Source organism: Chelonia mydas, chromosome 2 (genome assembly GCF_015237465.2).
Source record: "Chelonia mydas isolate rCheMyd1 chromosome 2, rCheMyd1.pri.v2, whole genome shotgun sequence".
Lineage (NCBI taxonomy): Eukaryota > Metazoa > Chordata > Testudines > Cheloniidae > Chelonia > Chelonia mydas.
Genome location: NC_057850.1, coordinates 207,029,435 through 207,047,118, shown reverse-complemented (window position 1 = coordinate 207,047,118; position 17,684 = coordinate 207,029,435). Strand labels below are relative to the sequence as shown.

Genomic DNA, 17,684 nt, shown 5'->3' with positions numbered 1-17,684 from the left:
GGCGGCCGGAGGAGCGCACGGAGGAGGTTCGATTTCCGAGCACAAAGGGCTGCGCGAGCTGAGCGTGGAGGAGGGCCAAGGCCCCACGCTCCGTGCGTGAGGTGTTGGGTCCTGTCGCCTCCATTCCAATCCTTCCCCCCCCCCCGCGCGTTAGCGGGCCGATGGTACGGCCCGGGGAGCGGGGAGAAGCGCTGGGGCGCGAATGCAGCTCTGTGGCGCTGTTCTTCGCCGCTTGGTTGTGTGCGGCTGCTGCGTGCCGGCGTGTGCTCCTGCGGCCGGGCAGCCCCCGGAGGTAAGGGCGGCGGGGGACCCGCTGGCAGGGAGAAGCGTGAGGGGAGGTGGGAGGCACCGCCGCGGGCAGGGGAAGCGAGAGGGAGTTTGGCTGGTGTGTGTGTCCGCAAGTTGTGTCCAGCACCGAGCCGCCTGGCCCCTCTGGAGCTGGGGTGGGTTGTTGCGAGTGGTGGTTGTGGGAGCTCTCCGGGCACGGTAGCCCTGCAGGGGAGTGGAAATAAATGGCTAAGCCCTGCGCTGCCCCTTGTTACACGGGCTGTGATGAAGCAGGTGGCTGCCTGGTTGTGCAGTGTCACAAAAAGAATAGTTTGTGTGGAGCAGTGGGTCGGCTGCTGGGAGCGCTGCAGTTTCAAACAGGGATCCCCGAAACCCCTGGAGTTTAGGGGATCGCAGCCTTTGCATTATAGCAACCGCCCCCACCCAATTGGTAGGTGGATTTGCCGGCTTGGTTGTGTTTTAAAATGTGCCTCCTGCATGAATTCTGGGATGTGCGGTGTGACCCTGGTGGTGGTATTTTAAATATATCACTATATAATTAAAAAAAAATACTGCTGAGGTCATTTTTTAGGAGTGCAAATTATAAATTGTGGTTGCAGGTGTCTGCTGACCTGTGGGTCAGTAACACCTTCTGGGGTTTATTTAAAGTACTTTTAACAGACCTCATTTATAATATGTCCAGTTCTGTTTTATTTTTATGCTCACAAAGTTAATTAGCTTTCAAGTAGACAGTTTTTTCTCCCCATCAAAACTCAAGGTTCAAGACTTGTGAAAATACGCAGTTGGAAATTTTACTAAATATGCATTTGTACTCTTTATACCTATTTATACCCATCCATCAAAAGGAAATTGCATTGCAGTTATAAGAGGATGGATTAAAGGCCCAATGTAAAACTAACAGATCCATGAAATACAACAGAGTCTGTTCAGGATATGGTAGATTAAAATTCCAGTTGACAATTTATCTTGAACTACCTAGTAGAAGTGAAATGGATTAAATGACTTGGAAAGGGAAAATATAGGTTTGTGCCATTCTGTTGTTTTTCATGAAGTGAGCTGTAGCTCATGAAAGCTTATGCTCAAATAAATTGGTTAGTCTCTAAGGTGCCACAAGTACTCCTTTTCTTTTTGCGAATACAGACTAACACGGCTGTTACTCTGAAACCTGTCATAAGAAGACCTGTACACTACTTGTTTCTGCTTCCTCCTTCCCCCATTAGTAATTCAGTCAGGGTTGATTTTAAAAAAACAGTAATAGGTTTTTTTTTTAAAATTCATATTTAAAATTAAATTTCAAACTGACAACCTAAGTTAAAGCCAAAACTTATTATAATCTATTAAAATTTAAATTAAATTAAAATATTCAGACAGCATATGTTTGCTGCTAATGTTTTAAAGAACGTCCGCCTACTGTGCTGATGGGAGTCATTGGCTAAGCACTGGCTAGCGTGTGTTGAAGTGCTGAACCCGCTGTAGACAACAGTGTCCTCTTCTGCAGGTGAACAGAGATGATCATCATTTCAGTTTGTTTTGCTAATTCAGTTCAATAACTAGTTCATTCAAAGTTGAGAAACTGAGAGTTGAAAAAGCTACAAAGCTTGTTTTCCTCTTCCAGTATGAATAAAAACAAGTTGTTAGATGATGAGATTTGTAGTTCTAAAATCTTGAAGGATGTGGTGACCAGAAACATTGAGTTCAATCCATTGCTACAGATAGCTGATTTATTAAACAAAAGAAATTATTTTTAGATGCAAAACATATTAAACTTTTTTTTTTCTTGTGTATACAGCACAACATTTAAGGTAGTTTTATTTAACTATATAAAACAATTTAAACATGCTGCTTTTGTACATGCATAGGCCTTCCCTGAATTAATTCCTGTTTGAATTAGAGCATATCTTTTAGAAAAACATTCAATCCTGATTTAACAATTGCCAGTGTTGGAGAATTCTTCATAACACTTGGTAAGTTGTTCCAATGGTTCCTTATCCTCACTGTTTAAAAAATTGTGCCTCATTTTAAGACTGAATTAGTGTAGCTTCAGCTTGCAGACAGTGAATCTTGTTATACCTTTGCTAGATTGAAGACACCTTTAATACTGCATTTCTATTTCCCGCGTAGGTACTTACAGGCTGTAAAAGTCACTTTCACCTTTTCTTTAACAAGCTAAGTAAACTTTAGTCTTTCACTTTTAGGCATGTTTTCTAGTCCTTTAATAATTCTTGTGCAACTTCTTCTCTGAAACTTCTCCATTAAAATACTGAAGGAAAAAGTGCTCTTTCTTAAGGATCCAACTCTCCATTGCTCTAACTGAGGGCTCAGAGAGCTTTCAATATGCTTTTCTTAGGCTATGTCTACACTAGAGAGCTTACAGCAGCACAGCTGTACCGATGCAGCTGCGCTTCTGTAAGATCTCTTGTGTAGCTGCTCTATGCTGATGGGAGAAGCTCTCCTGCCAACATGGCGCTGCCCACATCAGTGCTTATGGTGGTGTAACTTATGTCGCTTGGGGGCGGGGGTGTGTTTTTCACACCCCTGAAGGTATGTCTACGCTACGAAATTAGGTCGATTTTATAGAAGTCGAATTTTAGAAATCAATTTTATACAGTCAATTGTGTATGTCCCCACTAAGCACATTAAGTCGGTGGAGTGCGTCCTCACTACCATGGCTAGCATTGACTCACGGAGCGGTGCACTGTGGGAAGCTATCCCACAGTCTCTGCTGCCCATTGGAATTAAAATCAACAGAATTTGGTTTCCAGGCAGCCCTGGTAAGCCAAAGGGTACGCGGGGTTGGCTTCTTCTGCCTTCATAACATGTGGGAATGGTTTCAAACTGCAGCGCCCTCCTTTCCCATAGCAACCAATGCTGGTTGGGTTTACCATTTAAAAGGAGGGGCTGCGGTTTTGGGGTGGATGTGCTCCCCACACCCCACCACCTGGCTATTCTCTGGGATGATCCCTTCACCCCTCCCCCCACCACGTGACTATTCTCAGGGGTGATCCCTTTTAGCCAAGCTCAAACAGCCCAGCATGAACAGGGTCCTTTTACTGTTCCCTTACAAAAATTCCCCTGTTTCAACCAGGTGACCATGAATGATATCACTCTCCTGAGGCTAACACAGAAAGATAAAGACTGAATGTTGCTTGAATGTGACCAAAACCAGGACCATTCGCTGCCATGCTTTGTGCTGCAATGATTCCAGACTATTTGCTCCTGGCTTGGTGTGGTAAAGTGTCCTACTGTGGAGGACGAAATAAGGCAGCCCTCCCCAGAAACCTTCTGCAAAGGCTTTCAGAGTATCTCCAGGAGAGCTTCATGGAGATGTCTCTGGAGGATTCCCGCTCCATTCCCAGACACGTTAACAGACTTTTCCAGTAGCTGTACTGGCCGCGAATGCATCCCAAGTCTTCAGGGCAAATCAAACATTAAACACTATTGCTTTTAAACCCTGTGTTTTAGTTACAAATGTGCACTCACCAGAGGTGCCTTCTCTGCCTTTAGGGTTGGGGATCCTGCCTTGGGAAGGTATTGGTTCCAGGGTGATGAAAAGGTCCTGGCTGCCAGGGAGAATGGATTCACTGCTTGCCTGCTGCGCATTCTCCTTCTCCTCCTCCTCTTCCTCCTCATCCACAAAATCCTCCTCCGTGTTGCATGAGACTCCTTCCTTGCAGGTGTCCACAGACAGTGGTGGGGTAGTGGTAGGGTCCCCCCTAGAATGCCATGCAGCTGATCACAGAAGCGGCATGTATGGGGCTCTGACCCAGAGCGACCGTTTGCCTCCTTTGTCTTTTGGTAGGCTTGCCTGAGTTCCTTGACTTTCACTGCTGTGTATCCTTGTTGTAGCCTCTGTCCATCACGCCCTGTGCGATTTTGGCATATATATTAGCATTTCTTCTTTTTGATCAGAGTTCTGCCTGTACAGATTCTTCTCCCCATACAGCAATCAGATCCAGTGTCTCCTGTTCGCTCCATGCTGGAGCTCGTTTCTGGGGGGACTGAATGGTCACCTGTGGTGCTGAGCTCGCCATGCTGACCAAACAGGAAATGAAATTCAAAAGTTCCTGGAGCTTTTCCTGTGTACCTGGCTAGTGCATCGGAGTTGAAAGCGCTGTCCAGAGCGGTCACATTGGAGCACTCTGGGATAGCTCCTGGAGGCCAATAACGTCGATTTGTGTCCGCACTGCCCCAAATTCGACCCAGCAAGGTCGATTTTAGCGCTACTCCCCTCAAGGGAGTACAGAAGTCAATTTTAAGAGCCCTTTAGGTCGATGGAACGGGGTTGCTTGAGTAGACGCATTCATTATAAAATTGACCTAACGCGGCTAAATTTTACCTAACCCTGTAGTATAGCCCAGGGCTTAGTGACGTAAGTTTTGCTGACATAAGCGCCAGTGAGGGCAGTGCTGTGTTAGCAGGAGAGCGTCTCCCATCAGCATAGAGCAGCTACACAAGACATATTACAGAAGCGCCGACATAAGTGGTAGTGTTGACATAGCCCTAGTCACCCGAGAAACTTAACGGAAACAGGAAAGTAAAAAGTCTCTTCTTATCTTGAAAATTCTTAAGAAACATCAAGAGAAATTGTGTGTGCTCTTTTTTGTTTCTTTTATAGGTAATCTTTTAAGAGAGTGTTTAATCAACCAACTGAATTTTCTTCCTTTGGTAAGTGCAAGTCAGATCATTATTTTATCTGAACATATTTTTGTGGTGTTTTAAATCTTACTCCGTTGTTTCAGTGGTGTGAATTGCCTCACTGAGTTTCAAAAATCAATGAAGTCCATAGCTGTATAACATATGTCTTGTTTTGTTACTGCTGTTATAATAAATATACAAGTGCTTGTGGATTCTGTTTTATTGTACCCACATTCCAGATTACCCCTCTTCTGTCCACTAGTTTTTAATTACTGGGACTGTTTGGATTGCCACAGTTTGCCATAGTCTCTTCCATTCATAATTTAAACAAAAAACTTTAGCTGCTTTGTAAATGTGCTCTAACTAAACTTTGTAAATGTAATCTACCTAACTTCCTTCTGTGTGCTGGTAATACTCCTACTAATGCAGCCCAATATGCCATTAGCCTTCTTGGCAACAAGGGCACACTGTTGACTCATATCCAGCTTCTTCACTGTAATCCCCAGGTCCTTTTCTATAGAACAGTCGCTTAGCCAGTCGGTCTCAAGCCTGTAGCGGTGCATGGAATCTTAAGTGCAGGACTCTGCACTTGTCCTTGTTGAATTTCATCAGATGTCTTTTAGCTCAATCCTCCAATTTGTCTAGGTCACTCTGGACCCTGTCCCTACCCTTCAGTGTATCTGCCTCTCCCACCATCTTAGTGTCATCCGTGAACTTGCTGAGGGGCAATCCATCCAGATCATTAATGTACATGTTGAAAAAAACCAGTCGCAGGACAGACCCCTGGGGCACTCTGCTTGATACTGGCTGCCAACTAGATATCAAGCTGTTGATTACTAGCCGTTGAGCCCAACGATCTAGCCAGCTTTCTGTCCTTATAAATGACTATTTAGGATTGTTTTGTGCACTGAGTGATTATCAAGCTCAGCTTGCCTCTTTATTTTTGATGTTTTCTCAGCTTGTTCATAGAATTTTCATTGTGCTTGCTCAGATTTAAGGACCCCTTACTTATGCTGCACTGAAGGCAATAAACTGTCATCTATGTGTGTGTCACTGTTAGAGTCTACAAATAAAAACAGTTCCATACTGAGATGTCATAGATACTATATATTTCATCTCAGGGTTGATGTGGGTGAATATTTTAAATGTGGGCTTGGATAGAGATACAATTTGCTTGAATGCTTAAAAATCACTGAAAAATATGATTTCTTCCCCAATTTGTTACAATTGTTTTTCATTATTCTGGAAATACTGATTATCCATCCAAAGGCAACTGAAATATCCAGTAATAGTGCCACATCGGAAAGAAGTTGACAAATGAAAAAAATCTGTCGGTTCTCGCTGACGTGCTTGTGGACTATTTTCCTGGTCTGTGATGTCTAAGGACACTTCTAAATTTGTTGTACACTTCAAAATCTGATTGCTTTTTGGGATCTCTTTCATGATTCACAAGTCAGAAAACCAATCTGATTGCTCTAAGGATAGACCCTGGGACATACTGTGATGAAGTGGGACTGTTCTTAATGTTTCCTCTGAATATTGTGGGGGTGCCTCAGTTTCCCCTATTCAGTTCTTAAGTATCTAGGTGGTGGGGTAAGGGTGTATAATCATTGCAGAGCCCTAGAGGGCATGTGTGTGCAGGAGTCTGGACACAGAGGATGGCCGACACCCTGTTTCCTGGCAACTGATGGCCTGAGCCCTTCCCCCCTGCAAGGTGAGAGCTAAAGGGTTGGAGAACAAAGGAATCCGATGACCTCCTGGCCCGGGGAAAGGAACCAAGCCCAGAGGAGGAGGGGCTGGAGGGAGTTTCAGTTTGGGGCTGGCTGGGACATGGAGTGAAGGGCAGTTGTGGTTGTCTGGCTCACTGCCCCCCGAAATGGACCCAGCTGAGGGGTCCCGTTCTCTGCACCTACAAGCTCTGTTTTAGACCATGTTCCTGTCATCTAATAAACCTCTGTTTTACTGGCTGGTTGAGAGTCACGTCTGACTGCGAAGTTGGGGCGCAGGACCCTCTGGCTTCCCCAGGAGCCCCGCCTGAGCGGACTCGCTGTGCGAAGCACATGGAGGGGCAGAGGATGCTGAATCCTCCTAGGTCAGGCCCAGGAAGGTGGAAGCTGTGTGAGCTTTGTGTCCTGAAGACAGGCTGCTCACAGAAAGGAGACTGCCCCAGAGTCCTGCCTGGCTTCATGGGGAGCAGTTCCAGAGCATTGCCCGGGGACTCCGTGACACATACCCGTTATATTTGTCAGAAATAATGCATCTCAGGACTTTGTGTACCACAAACAGGGATCAGGTTGAAACTTTCTAGTTTCAAACAAAAACATGTTTATTGGCCTTAAGTGGTTCAGCAGCTTTTCTCTATTATAAAACAGACAAACTAGTTAATTTAAGAACTTGCTGGGGATACAAATATTCCAGGGACATGTGTTTTGTGCTGTATAACTCCACATCGTTTATTTCTGGGAAAAAAATACATTTTATATACTTTTATACAGAGGTAGAGATATTAAAAATATATATAAACCCTACAGTCAGTATGTGGTAAAGATTCTTTTTATAGAATTTTTTTTTTTTTTTATGTTGGGGTATGGTGGAACGGGGCAAGTGTGATGAAGAGATGCTATGTATTTGTGTCACATAACTGATCTAAGAATAGAGTGATTTAGGCCCCAGTCCTGCAATGGATCCATAAGAGTGCAAGCATCTGTCCCTGTGGTTCAAATTGTGCAGGATCAGGGCCTTACTGACACATACTACCTAACTTGAATAAAAATAATTAGGTGATAGGCCAGCTAGATGAGATGTGCAAGAAGAAAGCTGGTGATTTGTTGGTAACCAATGTTGCAATTTTCTCTTGTTCAATTTGTTACCAGTCCAGCACAGGATATGCTCTTCTCATATAGTAACTTTTATTTATATGTTACATAGGGAGCTCTTGGTGAACGTTTTTAAATACTGTATTACTCTTCTGTTGATTTTTAGTTTCCAAGAACACAGGAAAGTTCTGCTAGGAAAATAAATTGGTAGTTATTCTTACCACATGATAGAAATCTTGCTTAGAGGCAGCCTTTTGTTTCTGTGCTTCATAGAGCTTTGGAAGTTGGAAATTCTTTTTAAAAAGGATTTTCACACAGTGAACAACTTTACATTCATTGCAACAGGATGATCCACTTTAGGTCTATCATAGGAACGTAGGTCTCCTGAACTGAGTTATCCTGATGTCAGATAGTTGAGTCTTGTGTAAAGGTGCATTATAATTATGTGATGAGTCATGCTAGCTAATGGATCTTGTTAGTTCCGACCAGTCTATAAAAGAGGGTGAATTAGCCATGGCTAGAAGAAAAAATGAGGGTTGGGAAAGTTATGCAATGAAAACCTTAGGAACAGAGAGGTCATGCAGGGAAACCTTTAGAAAATGGGAAAGATGGAGACCGATTAGTGGGGTTTATACTTAGTGGTGGTTCTAGTTGACAGTAAAGATAAACTCCAGGAACATGACAAATAGACCATATTAAATACATTATCTGTTCAGAGGAAATAAGGGAAAAGGGGGAGAAATTGGTAGCCCTACCCACATAATTCTAGATCTCTGCAGGTGTGTGGGAGAGGGTTATTGGTGACTTCATGTTTATAGTCAAGGCCCAGCATATTTGGTGGTAAGTGGAACAGGATTTCTTCAGCTTTCCAATATGGCAGAATGGACATTGTATTATTAATTTCACTAAATATCTTCATTTTTTTAGTTTATCATTCATACAATCAATTTTATATCATTCATTTCTCCTATTCTGCCCCTAATTTATTAATTTTCAGTGTGCTGCAGATTTTTATATAGATAATTAATAACTATACGTATTTAGAAATTGTTGGGGGTAAACTGGAGATCTAAGCATCCGAGCAGGTGACTATTAAGTCTGTTCACACGCAAGAAGGGTTGGGATGTGGTTTAGGACTGAGATAATCACAGTAGCTGAATATCTGCTCAAATGATTAGCAGTGACATAGCTAGTAATCTTGACATTTTAGACCGACATAATTGGGCTTCAGAAATAAACAACTTAAATGCATTCAGTGATTCACACTTCTCAAATACTTTTTCAGTCTGCGCACATGAAAAAAACTATGTTTTGGTTCATGTTTGGGAGGAGAGGCTTTCTTCACAACCTTAAATATAAGAGAGAACTTAAAAGCAAAAGCTCACGCTGAAGAACAATTATGTGGTAAATTCTGTTGCTGTGGCATGGGACCCTGCCCATAGGTTCTGTGTTCTAGTGACATATAGTGATTTATTTAGTAGTTTTCTAGAACCAAACCTACTCCCTTCTTTAGCGGAGTCTGGTAGCTGAAGCACTGGAACTGTGCAGGTATCCACTTCTCCATCTCACTGCTGCAGGAGACAACATTGTCAGCAAATGACTTATTCTTTCTCTCACTGTCTTGTGATAAGCTATGACCCATGCATGGCTTTGAAATTGTCTGGTACTATACAGTTCTCTCCCCCCACCCCCTTCGGTAGTATCTTCGGAGAATTACTCTCAAATGAACTGTCTTGTCCCATCTCCATCCCCCATTTGTGAAAACCCCAGCTGACAGTTTTATTTTGTTTTTTCTGTCTTTTGAGTTTGGACAGATTATTTATTTAGCCCTAATACATTTTTCAGTCTTGGGATGATAAACAAAGTAGTCCAAGTTGATTGCAGCATAGTTGCAACATTTAACATTTTCCCAGGGACACTTTTTTTTTCCCCATTGTGTTGTGTCCCTTCTGACTCTTTCATTCTGTTCCCAGTGGCTGCAATTTACTGTTGGTTGATAGATCCTGACAACATTTGAATGTTATAGACAGCATCGAAGTGGGGAGAAAAATGGCACACGCCTTTAACTGTGCTGAAATTCCTTTGACTGGGAGTAATTTTTGCAGTGACAGGGTGGGTGTATGGTAGGATTTAACTGGGTACTCATGATAGCAAGAATGTGCAATAAAATTAGGAACAACTGGCGCATGTGAATTGTCATTACAGACTTCAAATAGATGCAACCTAAAGAGTTTTTATTGTGATTTGAATAAACACTAATAATAATCAAGCCCCCCACACAACCACAAGCCAATCTAAGTGCCCCATTATTTCGCTGATTTCAGACCTGAAAACCTGCTGCCATATCATACTGTTCCTATAGAAAATTTTCAAGTAACTTTAAAAAATAAATTGACTGAATACTGACATTCAATTTAGATTGTAAAAGTGTAATTTCTTACAGAATAAGGCATTCTACTAAGGATGTAATTTATTAACAATATGGGTGGTCAACAGGACCACAGTACCATAAGTGAAGTGAAACAGAATGATGTCATCTTTAAATTCACAATGCAGGCTAGACTAGGGAATTTTACTCCACAATTTCCCACTGATGCTGTGCTGGTGTCAATGTGGTGGGAGCGCTACTGTAGACAAGGCTTTAGCCTCTGACAGCTTATGGCGTTTTTGCCACCACATCAAGTAACCCTGCTCCAGTCTTCCCTATAGTACAGCTCCCACTTGTGTAGGTGAAATAGTGGTAGTTAAAATGTGTATGTGTTCATACAGTTCTGGTGAACCCAGACAGTTTTGTAAAGTGATCCAGCACACTATGCCACAACTCAGTTGGCTTTGTTTTTAATCTGATTGCACTGTTACTGCATGTCAGTAGTACAGAAAAGCAGATACAAATTAGAGAAGAGACATGCTAATCACTCTGCCTTCTAGCTCCTAAGGTTTACACTGCTATTTTATTTGTATAGTATAAAACTATTTCTCAACCTGAAATTTCAGTCACATTAATGTAGTATATTTGTGTGCAAAATGTATGATCTGATTGTATTTACAATCAAAATCATTCATAAATAGTTCTGCTTTTCACAAATATCTATCAGATGCATGGGTAATAAAGCAAAGCTAAGGCATGATTTCATCATTGTCGCCCTCATCCTTCCTTTCATTTGTCTGTTCCTATACTTGTTGTGCTGTTTAAACTTAGGATAGGTATAACTACAAAGTTTTGTTGGAATAGCTATGTCAGTCAGAGGTGTTTAAAAACAAACAAACAAGACCCTCACACCCCTTAGCTGACATACCCTTGCCAACCAAATTCCTAGTGCAAACAGAGCTATGCTGACAGATGAGTGCTTCTGTTGGGGAAGCTAATGCTATCTGGGGAGATGGTGTTATTAGGCCAACAGAAAAATGCCTTCTGTTGGCATAATCTGTGTCTACTAGGTGGTTCTGCAGGTATAGCTATAGTGGTGTAGCTATGCCAGTAAAGCAGTTGGAGAGTAGACAAGGCCTTAGACTGTGAACTCTTTGGGCTAGGGACGATGTATTTTACTTGTTTTGTAAAGTGCCCAACACCCTTATATGGCTGTATTAATAATAATAATAATAATAATCACATATTTATGATCTTAGTTTGTAGATTTAAGCTTGTGGACAAATGTAATCTAGAATTAAATTTTAGTCCAGGTATAGTGTGGGAAAAGAAGAATAAATGGAAACTGGATTATTCAAGTTTAAAATTTTACAGAGAAAGCATAATATTTTGTATGTTTCTGTGGCTGTTGAAAATTTAGTTCCATATACCACAGGAAAAATAACACAAGGAACAATTTTGTCATGCACAGCATAGCAAAGCAGATAATCAAACATGTTGGAGATCCACCTGACGTCTGCGTTGTCATGGCATTTCCAATATCAGCACAGTGTCTCTTCTTTTGCAAACCTTCATTTCAGCAAATGTTCTGTATATCAGAACCTTACTATAAGTATTCTTGATAGAAATTGTATCTTTCCTTATACTGTTGTTTTACAAACTTTTCATGAAAGGTATTTTGGGGGTTTTGATACCTGTTTGGTGGAAGAAGGAACAACCTCACCACCATGTTTGTTTTATTTAATTATTTTAATTCCAAAATGGACATGGGCTAAGTATTTGTGTAATTCCGAATCTTGGATTCTCTAGATCAACTAGATAATCTTTGGGTTGAGATACTTTTATCACTGATTGAAGGGTAATATCCAAAGATATCTGTCTTCATTGTTTGTGCACTGTCTCCTGTTTCTTCCATCTATTTCTTTACTCCCTCTTTTCCCTCCACTAATGTTCCTTTTAGAATATGAGCTTCTATGGGGCTAATTGCTGTCCAAATGAAGGTGGTGAAATTGCTTTGTTAGGTGAGCAGGTGACCTACATATGTTAGCGTTGTGCCTAATACAGGGGTTCTTGCAACAATTTTTTTGGTGGCCTCAGACTGCGGCCACTGACTCTTGCTGGTGGCCACACTGACACTTTCTCCTAAAATTATTTATTTTTTCCTAAAGTTAATAAAATAATATGCACACATATACATCCAAATCATTGTAATCTAGTTATGTACAGTTTGGGGATTTTTTTTTGCAGACTCAATAATAAAAATTATGCACAGTTATCTCTGTTCATTACTGGACCTAACGGAATAGAAACACAAATAAGGTGCTTTGTGCTCTTGTCTTTTTGATTATTGTTTCTTTTGCTTTTTTGGTAAAAGTAGTTGTCTATGTAACAATTCTGAAATAAATTTAAAAATGTTTTGACATAATAGAAGTCCAAATAATAATGAAAAAGATATCTGGTGGCTTGGTTCTGGGGAGGGGAGGAGAGGCACGGCTGTGGCTGCCTGGGACGACTCTGGGCAGTTGGTGGGGCTCGGGGCTTCTCCGGCCATGGGGGTGAGGGGTGCTCAGGGCTTCTCTGGGTGGGGGGCTTGTGGCTGCAGGCGCAGTGGGTCTCGGGGTTCCAGCTGCCGGGGGAGGGGGGAGCACAGGCAGACGGGGTGGAGTTGGGGGCTAGCCTCTCCAAAGGGGGGGCTCTATCTGATGCCCATGCACCCGCCGCTCACCTCCTCACCCCATACCCGGCTCCTGTGTCCCTCCTCAACCCCCAGCCTGGTGCGAGAACCACCGCTCGCTGGTGGCTCACCACTCATCTCCTCACTCCCCAGCTCGCAGCTAGCCCCCCCCCCCGGCCTGCCTCCTTACCCTACTGCTGGCTCGCCCCTCGCCTCCTTACTCCCCTGCCAGGCCCTCCCACCGGTTGCTTGCCTTGCCACTCGCCTTCTCACCCCCTCCTCGCCAACTCACCTTGCTCCTTAAGCGTTGTGTGTCCCACCTGTGTCTCCAGAAAAGCGGCACTTGCAGGAGCAACAGGGAGGAAGGAGAGGGGCTGATGCTGCCTTCCCCACTGCCCAGGAAACTGCCATGGCTGCAGGGAAACCCCTTGGTGGCCACATGCAGCCACGGTGGCTGCATTTGATAAATGGTGGCCTAGTATTTGCTCTAATGCTGTAGGTAGTGTATTTACCTAATTAGCCCAGAAAGATGATTATAGCTGATTATTATTTTTGTTTTGCCGTTTGTATTTTGAATGATTGCACGTCAACTTCCAAATGACTGCAACAAAATTGCTTATGTATTTACAGCTTGTGTTGAACAGAATTACATCAATAACTGCCAAGAAAACAAACTTAGTATGTCTGATAAAGTGGTCTTTGTGCATCTGAATATTTACTGGTTTATATTAGATCATGGACTTTAGAAATAACTATATCACCAATATTACTGGCCCCTCTGAAAATATATCTATCTTTTCTGGATTGTAACTAACCAACCATGAGAGAGAAGAAATAGCCACAGGGATTAGGAGACTGGTAACGAGATATGGAGTGTTATTAATTGGTTGTAGGGTTTCTCTTTCCAAGTGAACGTTGCTCACAGCATAATTGACGTGAACTGACATTTTTGGAGTATCTGAGTTAGTTTCTACATATGCATAACATCCAGCATCACTGCTGATTACATCCTGCACTGTATCTTTTTAACCAGGGAATTTGGGAAATTCAGGTTTCCCAAAACTGCTTTATAAACCTGAGGTTAAAAAGGAACGTGTTAACTTGGTGATCTGCCTCATCTAGCACCTTCTCAAAAAGAACAGAATCCTACTCTAAAACTTGCATTGCTGCTTATAGCAGTTGGCTTTTATTAAAGCAGAGGCTTTCACTGCATAAAAACATAGAATGTCTTGCCTGTTAATAACTCGTTCCTGTATGTGTGTTTAGTTGATCAAATAAACATGTAAAAGCATAGGCAACACACTTATGTCGAGTAAAAGGCCTATATATACAAAATAAATGAATAGTTTAACAAAATGCCTCTCTCTCTCTCTCCATGACGGGTAGGAGCTGTGCTGAGAAAGCAGGAAGGCAGATCCTCTTAGAGGAGTATCATTTGCCACTAGAGTTCTTGCTGTATGGTTACTGCTTGAAAAATCCACCTAATGACAAGTAGGGAACTCTCCTGGCAGTTGGAGGCTTTTTTCCTGTAAGAATCTACACTCAGTGTTTTTTTAAATCTAGCCCTTTATCCTTCTGAAGACAAGGATTTCCACTACTACAATGCTGTATTTCTGAGTCAGTGGACAGCCCCACTGCCTTTGCTGGTGCTAAGAACTTTAAATATCAGAAAAATGAAACTGTGAAGTCTCTCAGATAAGTTTTACTGGTGCTATTAATTGCAGCAGTGGCACTGAAAAAATGTTATTTATTCTGCTACTTCTGGAGAAAGCTAGTAGCAGGAGAGGCAAGCACTAAAAGCTATTTGTTGGGGAGGAGGATGTAACAAAGCAGAAGAGATGGGTTGTGTAGAAGAGGACCCCACTCTCTCATACCAGCCAGAAGCTTGGTGTTGCTGACAATAGCAAAACCCACTTCTGTCCAGTAGTCAGGAGACTCAGGAATTGGGAAGAGAGGACATAGGGAGAAAATGGATCCTTCTAGCTTCCAGTATGGAGATGGGGAGTTTCAAACTTATCAGGTACCTACAAGCCAGAGACTGGTTTAGAAGATGAAGCACTTGAGCAGGATCCCAGGACAGCACCCTAGTAGGAATCTGTGCCCTCCCCTTTACCAATCGGTGGTGTGGGTGTGTGTCGGGGTTGGGGGTGGGGGTTGCTGGTGCTCCCTTTCACCACCCAGGTTCTTTCATACTGTCTTGTATTTAGCTGGCATAGTACTTTTGTAAGCAGGTGTCTGGTAACCTTTTAAATTCCTGAATAAATTACTCCTACAATAGAAAAACCATAGAGTAACTCTAATAAATAGGTTTCTCCCAAATGCATTATGGACTAGCTCTGCTACAACTGCCTCTGCTAAAGTTTGTTTAAATTGGATTGGGCCAAGATGTGGCATTACAACATACTGGTACCTCTTTCATGTTGCTGGCTTATTCACCCGAATCTCAATTTACTTTCTTTTAGTCTCTAGCCATTATGGTTTCTGAGATTAAACTCTGCTTACATTTTTAAGGCTAAACAATACAGCCATGCATTTGAAAAATCATAGTCTGAACATCTGAAAAATGTATTGAGTGGCTTCAGGTGTAAGTGGAATGGATTTTGTGTGTGAAGCTTGGAAGAGTATTATACTTTCAGGTTTTTTTTTTTTCTAATTTGACCCCTAATTATACCAACACCTCTAATCCACTTCTTCTCCCATGGGATATTTGTTCTGGAAGGACATGCCAGCTGTGAGTTTGTACCTTAACCTAACACCAATCAGGTATCTTATTTAGAAATACTGTAGTATTCCAAAATGTACATTGTTTTGACATCCTCTAGCAGCACAAAACTCTTGCAAGAAGAATGCTAAATGAAAGTTTTGTGAGGATGATGTACTCCCAGAAACTTATCTTTTATCTGTGCCTAATCAGTTTCTGAAAAAACTTCCATTACTGATACTCAGTTTTTCAAGTGTCAGCAGCTAGTACATGATGATATACTCTTTACCCTCTTCTCTGTTTTAATTTCACCAGGCATTAATAATAAAGAAAAATTTCCCCCTAGTTATATTTAGTACCTACTATATTTTGTAATCTGCCACTACACTATCTTAACATGATATCTAGTGACAACTGAGGTACTCTTCCAAATATGAAAGTAGAGGTCGGTATGTAGTTGCCTTATGTGCTATACAGTAATAAGAAAAATCCATTCATAAAACAGGAGGTAACTTTCCAACAGAGAAACACAGGATTAATAATGATCGCTTATTTAAATATTAAGGACCAGATTTTGGTACGCTCCTGTTAAACAGCATCTTATTCCATAAGTAGTCCCATCTGAGTTACTTGTGGAGTAAGGTGCTACTGGGTGTGAGTGAAGGTATCAGAATCTGATCTTCGTTAAGTAAGTGCACTATCCCCTAAGGCCCTAACTTCTCATCCCTAGTGCTGGCTGTTCCAGGCACAATGCCAAGGTAAATGTGGAGGCTTCCAGTGCTGTTCTCTTGCTGCATTCGTGCTGTGGCTAAATAAAGCTCTCCAGTCTCTGGTGTTCTTGAGCTGGCATCTTTTGTAAGACCTATATTTTCTTTTGGTGGGGCAGGGAATGACTCTGGAAATACTGTGCATGTTATTGTAAAACCTGAAATTAACAGGATACTGGTCAGTTTCTGCTGCCCAAATGGCGGTGAAAGTGATAGGGTCCTGGCAGTTTCCCTTTGTTGCTCCAGTAGAGTGACGCTATTCATGGAGGAGAGGATGGTGGTGGGTATAAAATAGGAGAGGGAGAGTCTCTCCCACCCCCAGCATCTCCCCACCCCCTGGCTCAGAAGCAGCAGAGGATTAGATTTCTAGCTGCTCTTTTTTCCTAACCAGCATCAGTGAAACTTCTTGGCTGTAGGGAGCGACATTGCTACTCTTTACGACAATACTGGCCAGCAGTGAAATTAGCTCAGACTTAGCAAGAACTTTCACCTTTTGACAGAGACCAAATCTGGAAAGGTTTAACCCTCCTCCCCTCAGGTGAATTTCTCAGAAAGTTATGGGTGTAAGAAAATGTTTATAACAGAAAATGTTTTACAGCTGTAATTGCAGCAGTTGCTGTCTGGCGACAACTGTGATGAGCATATAAGTTGCGTAAAAGGTATTCCTTGGTTTTGCTCTTCACACACTATACTAATTCACTCTGATATGACTGTGGAGATAGAGGGGAAAAAAGAATCTGAACACCAGCTAAATATCACAGTGGGAAGCTTGACAAGAATTTGGCAAGAAACTATAGTTACATCACATCCAGCTACATCTGCTCTAACCTGTCATCTCCTTATGATAATGTGTTCCTCACTACTGAAAGGGCTTTATGAATTTTCCACCTACAGGTTTTGTTGTTTCATAATCTAAATCTCTAATACTTTTGCAGACAGCACAAACAGCTGTGTGCTGTTTACTGGCATGTGGTGTTTTCTCTAGTAGGATTGCTCGGGACAGCTCTTCTAACATAGTGAACACCAGTGAAAATGAGGTGGGATCAGAGGCTAAAATAACAAGAAAAAACAAGTTAAAAATTATTTAGACAAGTTGGATGTCTTCAAGTCACCAGGCCCTGATGAAATTCATCCTAGAATACTCAAGGAGCTAAGTGAGGTGCTATCGGAGCAATTAGTGATTATCTTCAGAAAATCATGGAAGATGGGAGAGATTTCAGAGGCCTGGAAAATGGCACTATATTTACCCATCTGTAAAAAGGGGAATAAGGGCAACCCGGAGAATTACAGACCAGTCAGCTTAACTTCAGTACTTAGAAAGATAATGGAACAAATAATTAAGCAATCAGTTTGCAAACACCTAGAAGATAATAAAGTGATCAGTAACAGCATGGATTTGTCAATAACAAATCATGTCAAACCAGCCTGATAGCTT

The 17,684-nt window shown here is 42.0% G+C and overlaps 1 protein-coding gene across 5 annotated transcripts in view; it reads left to right on the top strand.

Moving 5' to 3' along the window:
* Nucleotides 1-17,684, top strand: part of BZW2 (basic leucine zipper and W2 domains 2) — a 78,307-nt gene that overhangs the window by 99 nt on the left and 60,524 nt on the right. For 2 of the 5 annotated variants that reach the window (XR_006289010.1, XM_037890583.2), the window contains exon 1: nt 162-292. The exons of 1 other annotated variant lie outside the window; for it this stretch is intronic. Coding sequence is in view for 1 of the 4 variants with exons in the window: in XM_037890583.2 (XP_037746511.1) it covers nt 162-292 (131 nt within the window). In the remaining 3 variants the exon portion in view is untranslated. Of the gene's footprint in view, nt 1-156; nt 293-2,179; nt 2,253-4,903; nt 4,954-17,684 lie in introns of those variants that run through there. 2 more of the 5 variants (XM_037890584.2, XM_027831640.3) reach the window with 2 other exon arrangements.